We start from the raw sequence: 15,521 nt of genomic DNA, 5'->3' as shown, positions 1-15,521 counted from the left end.
CTGGTGAAGGTGAATGACCAACCCAGTGGGCTGTCACAGTCATATAGTCTTTGGTTTGGCCACTTCCACTTGTCCACATATCTGTGGTTAAGTGGCCAGTGGGCAGAATGGCATTTTTCAGCGCAATCTCTACATTTTTACACACTTTTTGGTATAGTTGTGGAATTGCTTTACGGGAAAAATGGTGTCGCGATGGAATTCTGTAACGCGGACACAAAACCTTAATTGTGAAAAACCAGCTGCGTTTATTGTGGAGATTAGACGCAGATCTAACACTAACATTGCAGCCATGGCGTCTGTGATTCGCTGGGTGACTGCTGTCACATTTGCTTCCCCTAGCAAATGATTGTTTCACAGTTAATTGCTGAAATGTAGGACTGCTCATTTTCTTGACCTGCCTCTGGTCTGACGAGTCACCCCCAGCAGCAGCAGCAGCAGTAGTGGGACTAACGCTTTCTTCAGAGGAATCAATAATAGTGCAGGAGTCATCCAGCCTTAATAAGTGGGATGCCAGGCTAACTCCGAGCGCTACGGAGGATATTGATGAGGATGGTGTGGTGGGTGTATTTTGTAGCCGTCGGGATGTCGGTGACCAGAGGGTCTTAGCTGATGATGAAGTGCTTGTAATTTTTTGGAAGAACTTTCAGCTTTTCCCAACACTTTGCCATGAAGTCTCGTCAAATGGCGTGGCGTAACATAGACGAGGTTCCAAGATGGTTAAGGTCCCTCCCTTGACTGACTGTGGCTTGACATACACTACAAATGGCTGTACAATTGTTTTCTGGATTTGGGCAGAAATAATTCCACACATAAGTGGATTTTTTTGTTTTATGCCCAGGCATGACAATGGCCTTTTTCTTGTCACGTGCCAGACCTGCTGCCACTGGAGCAGGACTTACACAAACAACCTCATCCTCATTAACATCCTCATTAGCGTCCTTGTCGCCTACACAAATCTCCCCCTCATCCTCTTCTAATTCCAAAGTGGCATCCTCAATTTGGGTATCACCGGCTACACTCGGGCTATTAAGGCACACATTAGCAGAATGCTCACGATTAGACATCCCACTGTTGGATGGACTCTCCACAGGGATTGTTGTCATTTGTGAATCAGAGCAAACATTATCCTCTAATGCCTTACTGTTATATTGCAGCTCAGCTTTGACGCGTAACAGTAGTTGTGCACCAATTGTAGGCTCGGTAACTTTTTTGGATCTGCCACTAATAGAGAAAGGTGAAGGCCTCATTCTCTCTTTGTCACTGCGTGTGTAGAATGGCATGTTGGCAATTTTTTTTTTATCGGCACTTAACTTTTCCTGTTAGACTTTGTTTTCGCTTCAACAGCGTAAAAATTTTTTTGGTCTGTTTTTTTGGATGATTTCAAAAGACGGTGTAGTTTGACATCGCCTTTCCCAGATGACGTACTGGGAACACTACCATCAGGACTGGTGACAGAACCTGTTTGCTGATTATGCTCATATGTGGACTGCTTTGAATCCATTTTGAGCCCAAAGCACTTGTAGTGCTACAAATTATTTGGTAGATACTGCTGACAGATAGTAATTTTCACAGCCAGAAATATTTATGCACAATTTTGGGGGACACCCCAAAAGCACTGGGGAGTGCCAAATATGAAAAAAAAAAAAAACTCCTCTATCCTCCAGCGATTTTTGATAGCTCAATTGGAATAAGAATATTGTATTCTCTGTCCCTGCTCTAATCAGCCTGTGACTACACCCTGCTCTCTCCCTCTGTCAAATGGCGATGGATTGCTGTGGAGGCGTGTTTTTATAATCTTGAAGTATCGCGAGAACCGAGCCCTGAGATTCGACGACGTCACGATGACGTTCGGCCTCGATTTGGATTCGGAGCGGGCGGGAGAGTACCGAGCTACTCGGCTCGGTACTCGGATAGGCGATATTCGGATGGATTCGGTTCTCGGGGAACCGGACCCGCGCATCTCTAATTTTAATATTAAGCAGCATGGACAATTGTTCAATATGCGCTAATGCCAATGCCTGAAGTGTGTCATTATAATTGGAAATATATTATTAAGAGATTGAACTACTTCGGAATCTATACCTGATTGTAATTTAAGGGTTACATATCATGAAGTGTCCCTCTATATATCCCAGCAATGATTTTATAAAGACACTATTTGCTTTTAGAAGCATGCTGATTTTAATATTTTTTATGTCTACACCTGTAATCGTAGGCTAAATAAAACACAATTTTATACAGTGGTTCAGATTCTATTTTTATTTGTTTAAATTCGGAAAACATTTATCTATAGCCCCGTATTTCTTTTATTGTGTGTGAAATAATAATAATAGGAGAGCAGCCTCCCTGAGTAGCTGCTGAGGCCAATTAAGTATTTTAGTGCCATTTATGATTCTTTTTCTTGTTGTTTTTTTTGCTTATATGAATATGTAGCTTGAATATGGTTTTAGACCTAGGTGATTGTTTAATGCAGTAATATGCAAACTGATACACATTAAGGACTGAAAGTGCGGCCCTCTAAGCTTCAAAAGGGCCGCATATTACCTTTAATCTCAGTAAGAAGTTGAAACAATACATTTAATCTTAGAAAATGTGAGGCATTTGGTGACATTATTTACACTTGTACTCCAAAACTTCCCCACATGCTATTTAGACCCCTACCACCCACTGCTAATTACCACTAATTAATACCATTCTGCTCAAATGGCAAATTGCCAGTTAGACGGGATTCAGGAATCATGGTTGTACCTGTGGAGAGAGAAGGGACAACACATGCTGCTGACTTGTACTGCCTTCTCCACTGATTTAATTTAGATGTTCTGTGGTGTGTGGTCACATGATGCGGAAGTGGCTGCTACAATCGATCACGTTGGGCTGTACAAGACGCTGAGTTTCACACGCAGCCTTAACTCTGACGTATTCAGTAGCAGTCAGAGCTGGAGGCTACAGGTGACAGTTGACCAGGCGCTGGCAGCTCACCAGGGCCCCTGTGGCTGATCAATAGTTTAACCTATAAAGGATGCTCCACTTTATCAGTCTCTCTCTCAAGGGAATGAATGATAAACAATACAACTTTGTACAGAAAGAAAACTTTAGCACTTAAACAGCATGCTACCTACAACATGGTCTATGAGGGAGGGCATAGTGATTTGTAATAGAGCTGACACCCCAGAAGGGGTAAGACAAATTGTAGTGATTTACAGAAAACAGATGAATGAACTAAAGTGTGGAATTCTACATTTAATACACCAAAAAGGTAAAATAACGAAGGTGCGATGCAAAAATACAAAAACAAAAGCTAAAATGAACATAGGACGAGAAAAGTTAAATTGCCACTTAGAGTACTGTATACAGTTATGGAGGCTCCATCTCCAAAGATACAGGGCTACTAAACCAACCTTATCAGGAAATACGTCAAGAACTGAACATGTACAGCTTAGAGGAAAGAAGAGACAGAAGTGAATGAAATATTCAAATGTATTCATACAGTTCAGGAAAGTAGTATTTTTAAAAATAATATGCCGTGCATATATACCTCCATTGGGGTCAAATTAACTTTGTATGACAAAATAAAATATATATAAAAGCTTAAAAATCTCAAGAAAGGGACCTATAAAAAATTTAATTCTTTATATTACTAAAAGAATGAGTAATAATAAAGCGACATCAAACTCCATAAAAGTCTTTTAAATAATCTAAAACAGCTGACGTGCTAGATAAAACATTAAAAACTCTCTTCTCTTGTTTTGAAGTTATTCTTTCCATCATATACATCAGATGATGATGGAAACACGTGAAAGGTGTTCCATGTTCAATAGCTATGTCAACCCAGTCCTGGATACAGGCCAGCGGTGTCTCTTCATATTCTGCAAACATGGCTGGGTTTGTTAGGAGGCCCCTGGCAGCCATCACACCTGAAAAACAAAATTAAAACATTGCATAACAGAATGGAGTGAGTTGTGATTGCTGTAATTCCATAGACAAACAATAAAGTCATATTACCCTGGTAAGATGTAACAGGGATAGTACTTCTAGCGTGGCTGCTATATTATATAAATCTGTGGCCGTCTATTGATATTTCTATTTGGAATGCAGCATGAAAGATTTCATTTCTTTTTTTAAAGGAGAAAAACGAATGTTTGCATTTAATTTAATTTGTATTTGTGATTGTCTCTAATCTTGTTAACAAATGTGAAAGTCACATTAACCATGCAAGACACTATTAATACTTGTGTATAGGAGATGTCATTGCATTATGATGATATCAGGCCACATCTCTACGCTATATCTATTTTATCTCTACGCTATTGGGGTGGTACAATGGAGCACTGCTATACCTTAGGGTACATGAGATCCTGTTGAATACTAGAGAGGTGACAAAAGTATTACTGATTATAAGCGATTAGTATGTCACTTGTCACTAAGAACTGTTTACAGCAGTTTATTACATACAACATCCTAAGCATATTGAAAAAACAAAAGAATTTTTGTGACCACCTACAGACACAAGGTGGATTTCAAATTATATTCATTTACAAAAGGGGCATTTTATTTATTACATGTTCATAAAGATAAGAGTTTAAACATCTATTTTAATATTATTAGTTTTAAAGGAATCCAGAATGCATCACAGATACCGAGTTTACAAATGAAAAATGAGTACAAATATTTAGTATTCATAATAATGTCGTTAGTGAGCTACTTGATGAATGTGAGGTAGCTGGACAGCAAGTGGAACGTTTCTAATATATCAACAGAGGACATACCAATGAGTGTAATATTTCATTTTCCTTAGTGGAACATGCTGGTAACTAAAGTTCAGCATTAACTTACCGTCTACTCCTGTAATTTGATGGATATTCTCAGCTTCTTTTAAACTCTTGATATCTCCATTAGCCACAACAGGTATAGACAAGCTGTCCTTAATGACTTTTATTGCATCGTAATGCACAGGCTGATGCCTCTCTTCAGGCAGCCTCCCATGTACTGTGATCCAGGAGACACCCGCAGACTCAGCTTTCCGACACAGGTCTACTGTTTTGACAATATCAGCATGAATCCTAAAATTAAATACATATAAAATCTTATTTTTCATGGACAAAAAATGTAAAGCAATTAAAACTGTTGCAGAACACTGGCTGGAGCAAGAGGACCATGTTAGGATGCGCAGAGGGCCCAGGCCCAAAATTTGTACCAGGGGCTTCAGGCCTGTAGTTACATCATAGGAACAAAACTGCAAATAATGAACGTATACATGCGATTAATGGTGGAGCCTTAAAAAGGGTTCAGTGTATGTATTTATTACCTCCTGACAATGACTATATACAGGCTGCTATGGCTGTGTGCTTCTCACGATCACTATAGCTGCAGATCTTACACCGCCACTATATAAAAAAACAAGAGGATGGTTTACCAGTTTATGGAACATCCCCCCCTCCCCCCCCCCCCCGCGACCCCTTTCTTGTAACCCTCCCAGTTTTATTTCACTCTTTATTCCCCCAACCTTCCAGTAGGACGAATGGGCTATGACAGAAAAAATGTTTCTGGGATGGAGGTGAAGGCAACAGTCAATACATTATGTGTTACATTGACAAATGTTAGTGAACAGAGAGACCATGCTGCACAGAAGAGGTCTAAATAAACAAAACAAAACCAATAAAAAACAAAAAAAACCTTACATTTTCAGTTCTCAGTACTGTCAAAATCCTGCTACTTACATTTATATGTAAGGTATTTTTTTTAAGTAGTGAGTTAATTGAAATCATTGGTTACATACACTCTCGTTCCTAACATCTACCTGAACTAAGCAAAATAAATAATCTTCCACACCTTTACCTTGTTACCATACAGCTGCTACCACTGCTTCATCAGCCCAATGTCCGCAGATTTAAATGGTACGGTGTGAAAGAAAAATAAAACAAAACAAATTCCTTAGGAGGCCTATAGGAATACCATAGCTGATAACCTGGAATTAACCCTTCTGTAAAATGTCAAATTCTAGATGATATTTTATATGGGTGATAGCTATGCCTATGAAATACTGTACTTATATTTGTTCTAGCACCTGTTGTTTTAAAGAAAAAGAATTATAAAAAAAAGAATAATAATAATCCCAAGGTGATGCATTTATTTAAATCGTTTGGCCTCTTGCCACTATGCATGCAGGCTTCTAATGAGAATGACAGATGTAACATGAAAGTAAGAAAGTAAAGCCTGTTGTACCTTATCCCCTTCCATGTTCTGCCTTGTATTAGGTTGTAAGCCTGTGTGCACATGCTGTGCGTTTCCTCATATGGATCGATACATTCCTATGCATGTCTTAGCAAATGTCTAACCCAGCAGGTAGTTATTGCACACTCCTACTGCATCTTCCTGCACTTAGCAGCAAAGTAAACATCCTTCAGCACTGTTCCTGGGGGATTAATTGGTGAAGTGGGCTCCAGCTCAATCAAACCCTTGCTTGGAATTGGATTGTCAGCATTTGTGAAGTGGAGGATATTCAGGTAAGTATTTTTTTCCCATTAACTTTGTCAAGCTTAAGGAATCTTGGGGAGGAGGAGTCACACACTCTAGTACACTTGATGGGGGGAGGAGGAGAGGGGGTGTACTGTGTTTGTTTTGAGGATTGAAGGATGAAGAGGACTGTACTGTGCTTTAGAGATTTGAGGTTTTGAGAGGTATGTTTTGGGGATATGATCATGTTGAGCTTGTAAACATGTTTTTGGTTTGGTTTTGTTTTTTTAAACAAACTACGATCACCTTATATTGTGAAATATGTAAATATTTACAAAATAAACTACAATTGCATAATTGAATGAGGTTACAAATGTCATACATTATCTGCACACATTCAAAGGCGGAGGTGCACAGCAGATAGTAGGAGCGGAGGAAAAGGCATAGGGATTTCAGACATATACAAACAGATGTATTATTGTTATGAGATAATAATTGGAAAATTTTCCCACTAAACAAAAAGTATAAATCCATCCCTGGTCTCAGCCAAAAATTAAAGACAACATGGGATGATCAAATCCACTTACGTACACATTCCCTCAGACTTCAAGAGAAAAAATATATGCTTACTTTAGGTTTATATTTAAAAAGTAGATAAGAGTTAGACTTCTGCATTAAGGGTAAAAATACAAGGTTTTTATTACATTCTTTCCTGTAGTGCCTGCTGCTCAGCGCTGGACGATGTAAGTTTTTGTACTTTAATGCTAGTGGTATTATTTACAAACCTGAATGCTTATATATTATTTTTTGTGCTCTGCATAATTTTATTTACAATGGCAGATAGGCATGAGCACATTTGTCTGTTTAATAATATGTGCCATTAGTAGTTACAGTATTATTTTTGGTTTGTTTATTGCACAATATGAAAACATGAATTACAATGTGAGATAAATGTTATTATATTTAACTAAGGTTGAGGAAAGACAGCTGCTGATGACTAAACAAACGTCGTTCTCTTTCTGCAGACTGCACACTTTGATGAAAATAAAAACAATACATTACGGTTATACAATAACAATGTGCAACATTACCTTATTTTTATCGACATAGAAAATCTTGGATTCTCGACTTGGCTGCGTACTTGTCTCACCATATCCTGGACTAACTGAGGCCGATTTATCAAGCAAGCTCCATAGCCTTCTGACATTGCCCACCTTTTGGAGACAATAAAATTGAATTCCTCCGTTTGAAAGGACATGCATATAAAATCCACATTTTCACATGTGGACTTTTAGTTCACATGCAGAAAAACACATCATACACCAGCGTCCAGCCCAAGAAGAAATTTTACTCCCTCAGAGAAGGAGCTGTACAAAGGATCATTTGGAGAGATCAAAATGCTAAACCAGTCTAAAAATCACAGGGAACACAACCTGGAACGGCCTCATCCACCCCACGATAGCGGGAGTATCAGAACCGCCGCCTTGATAAAGAAAGGTGGAGCTCATTGTAAGCTATTAAACTAAAGTAAGTAGAGAAGGGAGGAAATATATTTAACTTGGCATCTATCATTACAGTGCACTTTTACATCTTAGACTGTGCCACCAGACGTCTAGGTGATTCTAGACATTGTGAGGATATGATTCAGAGAAATCTGTTTGAGATCCCACTAGGTCAGTAGCTCTAGCTGGAGACTACACATGTGCTACCTTGCCCAGTGGATGATGAAGGAAAACATTTCCAACAATTTCTTATTTCTGTTTGGTGATAAGTCTGTATTTGATGTGCCGGGGAATGGATCTTTAAGGGCAGCATGGTGGCTAAATGGTTAGCACTTCTGCCTCACAGCACTGAGGTCATAAGTTCGATTCCCGACCATGGCCTTATTTATGTTCCCACCATGTTTGCGTGGGTTTCCTCTGGGTGCTTCGGTTTCCTCCCACACTCCCAAAACATACTGGTAGGTCAATTGGTTGCTATCAAAATTGATCCTAGTCTCTCTCTGTCTGTCTGTGTCTGTGTGTGTCTATATTAGGGAATTTAAGCTGCAATGGGACAGGGACTGATGTGAATGAGTTCTCTGTATAGCGCTGCGGAATTAGTGGTGCTAAATAAATAAATGATGATGATGATACACTTTCTTCTGCCAGAGATACTTTGTACTGTATGGGGTACCTCTTGGTAAGTTAGCTCAATTTAAAAACACATATGTATGATCCAAAAATAGGGACTCTCATTGTTTAGCTAGGACCAGCTTATTGGCACAAGCGCTGTGAACTGGTGCGTGGCTTAACATCTGCAAATGTGTGTAACTAAGAATTCTGCATTTTTATGTACAAGTAGAAATAGTAGCGTTGTTACTGGTCAACAGCGGTGTGCTGGGGGATTTTTCTCTGTATTTGCTCCTTTCAGGATAACCCCACCCTTTCAAGCATGTGCTTGAGCAACTTTCCTTTCTGTTTACTGTATGGTGTTTACCTGGACCCTAGAAACTTTATTTTTGTGATGAGAGAAGATGACTTTTTGTCCTGTTCACAGTCCTAGTCATGTTCTTGTACCAGCATAACCAGCACCTGGTATAGATTGAACTTAATGTATTGACCCATGACTCAGAATCTGAGGAATTTCCTGTGACAAACTGCAACAGGTTTCTAAAAATAAGCCTACGGTAATAGCGTACATTATTACCATTAGTACGGTGATTCAATGCTGATTTTTGCTTGCAGCTCTGTGAGCCGCGAGCAAAAATCTGCATTCAATTGAATTGACTTCTGAACGTCTGCTAACCAAGGGTGTAACCAGAGGACTTTCGTGGCCACCGCTGCAGAAACCATCAGCCTTGCTGAAAAAATAATGGTGTCCAATGATGCTTTACAAGTCTTTAAAAGTCTATGTCTCTATGCATAACCATGTATTGCCTTGCAAAACTTCTCTTGGACATATGTATAGTGTCTCTCTGTACAATCTGAGCGCTTTGGCCACTGAGGAAATATGACGCTTTTTAAACAACTCTTCATCTTTCTATCTATGGGGCCCCTTAGATGACCACCATCTTCAAGAGGGGTAATAGTTTAGCTCTGCAATAGCTTAGTAACACTGCTGGCTGTAGAAAGTTTAGGCTTACCTCTGAGGACACCCGCAATTCAGATCAATACCGCCAGCATAAGGGCAGACAAGCAGGGCTGCATCAGCTAAAACCTTGGCTTCTTTAGCAGCAAATTGCACAACAAGCGGCTGATCACCTACAGAAATGGATCAGTTACATATGAAGATGTATACATTAAGGGGCTAATCAGAACCCTATCAACACAAAGTAAGACAATGGAATTAATCCACAACAGTATGTCTATATCTGTAGATAATTAAGAGTAATTTAGGAGGAGGAGGAAACCTACATCTCTTCAGGAGATGCATCATGTAGTATTCTGAAATCATAAATGTATGAGGTATATAAACATCTTAAATAAATAAAAATATCTCAAATAATCTAATTTATTGTTGTTTGAATAATGTTTTCGTTAATGTACCTTTTTTTAAGCATACTATAAAGATATAATAAACTATAAAATGTACCCATGCAAACAGAAATAAAAAAAATGTATGACTAAAAAACTGGAATAAACATACACTTGTTTTTTTATTTTTTTTAAAGCACTCGTCAGAGTTTTTAATCATACTTTTGATTTTGTGTGTTTTTAAACTCAGATTGGTACCTTGATTTGTAGTGAATTCACTGTCTCTGGCTTTGGTAGATTTGACAAAGTCTGCAGCAACTATCATTGGTGTATAACACAAGTCACAGCCATATTTTCTCACTAGGGTCCTGAAAGCCAGCCTACAAACAGGATAAATGTAATAAGTAAATACATTTATAATAGGTAGAACTTCCTAATTCACCCATTGGTACCAGAGTACATGCTTTTATTAGCATTTGTTAACATTAGTAAAAACATGTAAATGGCATGAGAATGGAACCAATTAGATCTAATGATCTCATACCCACTAGCATTTTCACTTTCAGTTGGCAGCGTCTGCATTTAGTTTTTCCAGATGCTGCCTGCTCAATTTACTTACATTCAATTTAAGTGAATGCATTGATGTCAATGTCCTGGAGTTTAGCACAACAACAGTGGTTGAGAGCTCTAAATGTGCTAGAAAGCAACTACATTTTGCAAGAGTTATGACCTTTAATAACAACAACTGTTTTCACATGACTCTTGAATTTTAATTAATGAAACAAAATAAAGCAAATATACTCCAACACTACGAGAACTTAGAAGCATTGTTTGAAAAAAAATGCATTAATACTTACTTGGAATACCGGACCATAGGTGCACATATCTTCACTGTACTTCTAGAAGAGAACAAATCCGCTGGATTTTGGGGGAGACACATTTTGTTATCTCCTTGTGGAAGATACATGGGAACAGATGAAACTCCTTTAAAATAGCGGGAAATAGGGGAGTCAAATATTACAGCAAAATTGAACTACAGGTAATTTAACAGAATGTGGTTAATAGCTACAAAATTTTTACTGGAAGAATATATGAGTATCTATCTATATATATATATATATATCTATATATATATATATATATATATATATATATATATATATATATATATATACACACATATACACATATATATATATATATACACATATATATATATATATATATATATATATATATATATATATATATATATATCTCATTCCCAAATAAATTAATTTGCTAAAATAAAATGCATGAATTGATTTATTTTAAAACAGAACTCCATTCTCCTGAACACATCTTTCTTTCCCACAACTAGTAAAACTGCAAGGGCCTTCCCCCTGGCCTTGTCTAATGCGGTTTAAATTGGAATTGGGTGACCATATTATTGGTATATAGTTAAAACAGTGGTATTAAACAAATAAAGGATATTTAAACTTTGCAAACTTGCTTTTGAGAACATATACCCTTGGCTCAAATAACTAAAGTCAGCATGCAAGTGGCAACAACTCGAACTAAATAAACACGTTATATTTTTCATCTGTTGGTCATAATTTCAGATTAAGAGAAGATACAAGTACAAGGACAATTGAGAAATAAATATATATATATATATATATATGAAAGGCAGAGAAAATGAGTAAGAAAAATGATAGGGCGCAAATGAGAATTAGACGTAAAGCCAATATTAAATTTTAATATTTTTTTTTAAATAAAAGGGGGCTGTATTAAACGGATGATCAGGGTTATTGCCTGCAGTTAATTTATCTGCCATTAGATGGCACTAACTTTTTTCTTTCACCAAATGCTTTCAATAGAGAAAAAGCAACTCGCATTACAATACCTATTTAAAATAAAGTAATGATTAATGTCTACTTTATGTTTCATATTTTAAAAATGCACAATGAGTAAATGACACTTTAATATACATACCTGAAGATAAAGCAAATAATGTAATAAAATGTAATAATTACAAATAAACTATCATGCATTGATCTAGCAAAACAGCTATATCATCATCACCATTTATTTATATAGCATCACTAATTCCGCAGCGCTGTACAGAGAACTCACTCACATCGGTCCCTTCCCCATTGGGGCTTACAGTCTAAATTCCCTAACACACACAGACTAGGGTCAATTTGTTAGTAGCCAATTAACATACCAGTATGTTTTTGGAGTGTGGGAGGAAACCCACGCAGACACAGGGAGTACATACAAACTCCTCACAGATAAGGCCATGGTCGGGAATTGAACTTATGACCCCAGTGCTGTGAGGCAGAAGTGCTAACCACTTAGCCACCATGCTATCATTTTTATATATGTGGGATGAAGGCCTTTTAAGTCCAGATATACACAACTGACACAATTTTAAGTGTCTAAGGCTATATCTTTTTTATTTATGTGGGATGATTACGTTTTACGCATAGATTTGTACATTGTGGAGTATTTTCTATGTCTTTCCATTGGGAAGATGAAGAACACAAACAATCTTAAATACAAGTATGTGTATAATATTTTAATATATACCATTTTCATTGGAGACATGTGACTTTTTTTCCTTTATAGTAAAAATTGAAAATGTTAAAAAATATTTCTGGATCCTACATTTTGGGTTGTCTCCTAGATGCAATGAATATCCACAGAGCCCTGCCTGGGACATTCTCTACCCCTCTACATTATTATCTTTACCTCTTGATCATGTCTAGTGTTATTAGGGTTCTGACCTGCTTATTATCTCCATGTCCCTCTATTCATGTGCAACCATCTGCTCACGTGTCCTATATTTATTTGAGATAGAAAGAAGCATTGTCTTAGTATAGGTCATTGGAATCACAATTGCTGTGTGATCCTTAAAAAGATATTACAAGCTGGAGTGCTCCTTTTATTTGAACATAATTGGAGTTGAATTAATACTACTGCAAAGTGGTTCTTGGACAAAATATTTTATGAGGTCTATGAATTTTGTAAGATGGCTAACAAACCATTTTTACAACATATTCAAGAAGAGCTCACTTATAAATACATTTGTGGTATAACTGAAAGAATATTTAAAAATTAGAATTCTGGAGAATGTGTAATGCAACACCCACGAGTGGCTCCAAAAGAAGAAGAGGTCTATATTTTTGTGGCACTGGACAGTATCCATAAGATTGACTATACAAGGGATCCGTACAGATGGATTTCCAGAGGAAACAACAAGCAGTGAAGGTGGTTTAGCGAAATTCAAACTTAAGTAAACTTGGTGAATTTTATCTAAATGTTAAAAATATACAATATTTAAACATATACCGTTTGTATGTAGTATATGAAAATAAAGTATTGATTTTATTGCGTCTCACACTTTTTTTTGATGAGAAAAAGTTTAAAATACACCTTACACATTTTTTGGGTACACTTGTATTTACTTTTTTTTATTTTAAAAACTTATTTCTTGATTTTAGAAAAATGAAAATTGGGGATACAGAAAAAAACAAAGGGGTAGGGCACAGCACAACAAATAAAAGCAATATATAAATATGGTTAAAATAAACAAATATTAAAAGAAAAACATTATACATAACTAAAAAAAGAATATATGAAATATATTATTGATTATGAATACAGGTATTCCTCACTTAACGACCGACCTATTTAGCGACCATTCGGACTTACGACCCGTTGTCACATCCGGCTCCGCCGCTCAGCAATAGGGGAAATTAATGACCTGTGCCCTTGCGACGGGACGTAACCACGCCCGTAGTACCCGCATAGTTTCTTTCTGAGCTGAAGAAGACAAGAAAAGACGCACCTGATACCCTTGCAGTCTCCATCGTGCGGTAAGTTAGCTCTACAGTACTTGAAAGCACTTTGTTCTGAAGTAATACTGCAAGGACATTAACTAAACATAATATCTTTTTACTAAAGGGAGGAATATAAAACTGCATATGCACATGCGGATTTTTTATTGCCATGCATATGTATACAGTTCTGTACTCACTTAGCGACCAATTCGCTTAACGACCTAGTCGTTGGAACGGAACTAGGTCGTTAAGTGAGGAATACCTGTATATTAAATAAGTTAATATTCAATAGAACTACCAAAACTATATATTTTACATTTTAAAAACTAGGTGATGATGATGAACATATAACAAAAAAAAAAAAAAAAAGATATAGCCACCTGGAAACATCTAGAAAACACTCCAGAGTGTGCATATCTGTGCTTTAAACGCAATCATTCCCCCTAAATAAAAAGAAGATTACCCATCTTCCCACTGGAAACACATACAAAACTGTCCCAGGAGTACATATCTATGCTTAAAACGTGATCATCCCACATAATTATTTGCTATACAATTTACCATGTCAGTCTCTACATTGGCTGCCTGTAGATCAACAAATCCAATATAAAATTCTTCTACTAACATACAAGGCCATCAACAAAATTGCACAGACATACATTTCCTCACTTGTCTCGAAATATCTCCCTACTCGACACCTCCGTTCTGCACAAGATCTACGTCTCTCCTCCACTCTCATCGCATCCTTCCATTCTCGGTTACAGGATTTTTTCCGGGCTGCACCCACTTTGTGGAATTCCCTCCCACGCACAATAATAACTCTAGTCTTCAAACCTTCAAGTGTTCTCTGAAAACCCACCTCTTCAGACAAGCTTACGATATTCCTCAACCACCATCTTAATTTCCCTAGGTTACCCTATTGCCATCCTCTACACTGCTAACACAAGACAACAACCCTCTGACCAACATTGCAACACACAAAGCCCACTCAATACTTTTATCTAGCTGGTCCATTGTGCAATATGATGTAGCACATGCCCTTGTGTTTCTAACTCCCATTGTCCTATAGATTGTAAGCTTGTTATATATACACAGGTTCGATAAACTCCTTTATTATAATATTCCTGGTCCATACACAACAGACCCCCCATATTATATATATATATATATATATATATATATATATATATATATATGGGATAATGCACATCATATTGTAAATTATACAGATATTATAAGTCACTTAGTAGTTCTACTTACAGAGTTTTTAGTTTATTCTTATCTATATCTAAAAGCTTTATGTTTCTTGCAGTTTGTAAAATCTGAAATGAAGATAACAAGTTAAACTACTACCATCCAGTGCTTTGAAGTTGACTACAGGAAACCATCCCGATCTAAATAAACCACAAAGCGTACTTGTAATAATAATTAATGAAAAGAGAAAAAAATAAATAAAAAGAGAGATCTAAGTAAACCAGTTGTGGTTACGTAAGCCTACTATAGGGGGCGGGGGTACATTTTGTTTTAGGGCAAATACATTCCAAATGTTCAGTGTTGTATAGATTGTATCTCGCATTGTCTGTACTATGTAGGTTAAGACGAAGACACAGATGAGCCACGTTGTCAGATTAGCAACAAGTGCGCGTACTATTACGGAGACTGCATACACACCATTACCTGTGGATTATACAGTAACACTGAACGTGTCCCTCTCCCACTCCTTATGTGATAGCTCCACGGTCCACTCTGTTATCGTGACGTTACACTGTGCGACCGGTAGGGCGCAGAT

The 15,521-nt window shown here is 37.2% G+C and overlaps 1 protein-coding gene across 4 annotated transcripts; it reads right to left on the bottom strand.

Moving 5' to 3' along the window:
• Window positions 1-3,227: 3,227 nt before the first annotated feature.
• DUS4L (dihydrouridine synthase 4 like) lies at window positions 3,228-15,498 on the bottom strand. Of its 4 annotated transcripts, none has more exons than XM_075208808.1 (8): window positions 15,404-15,485; window positions 12,677-12,730; window positions 10,766-10,892; window positions 10,167-10,288; window positions 9,578-9,695; window positions 7,545-7,667; window positions 4,834-5,060; window positions 3,228-3,914 (listed from the first exon to the last, which is right to left on the bottom strand). In XM_075208808.1, exons 3-8 carry the CDS (start codon window positions 10,873-10,875, stop codon window positions 3,667-3,669), a joined length of 948 nt encoding a protein of 315 aa, XP_075064909.1. In that variant the 5' UTR covers window positions 10,876-10,892; window positions 12,677-12,730; window positions 15,404-15,485; the 3' UTR covers window positions 3,228-3,666. The 4 variants fall into 4 exon arrangements, with proteins under 4 accessions (XP_075064909.1, XP_075064908.1, XP_075064907.1 ...); XM_075208807.1 differs by having other exon boundaries at window positions 15,410-15,485; XM_075208806.1 differs by lacking the exon at window positions 12,677-12,730 and having other exon boundaries at window positions 15,410-15,498.
• Window positions 15,499-15,521: the final 23 nt, after the last annotated feature.

Source organism: Mixophyes fleayi, chromosome 4 (genome assembly GCF_038048845.1).
Source record: "Mixophyes fleayi isolate aMixFle1 chromosome 4, aMixFle1.hap1, whole genome shotgun sequence".
Lineage (NCBI taxonomy): Eukaryota > Metazoa > Chordata > Amphibia > Anura > Limnodynastidae > Mixophyes > Mixophyes fleayi.
Note: the sequence above shows the minus strand (reverse complement) of the source record. Positions and strands in the feature narration are given on the sequence as shown.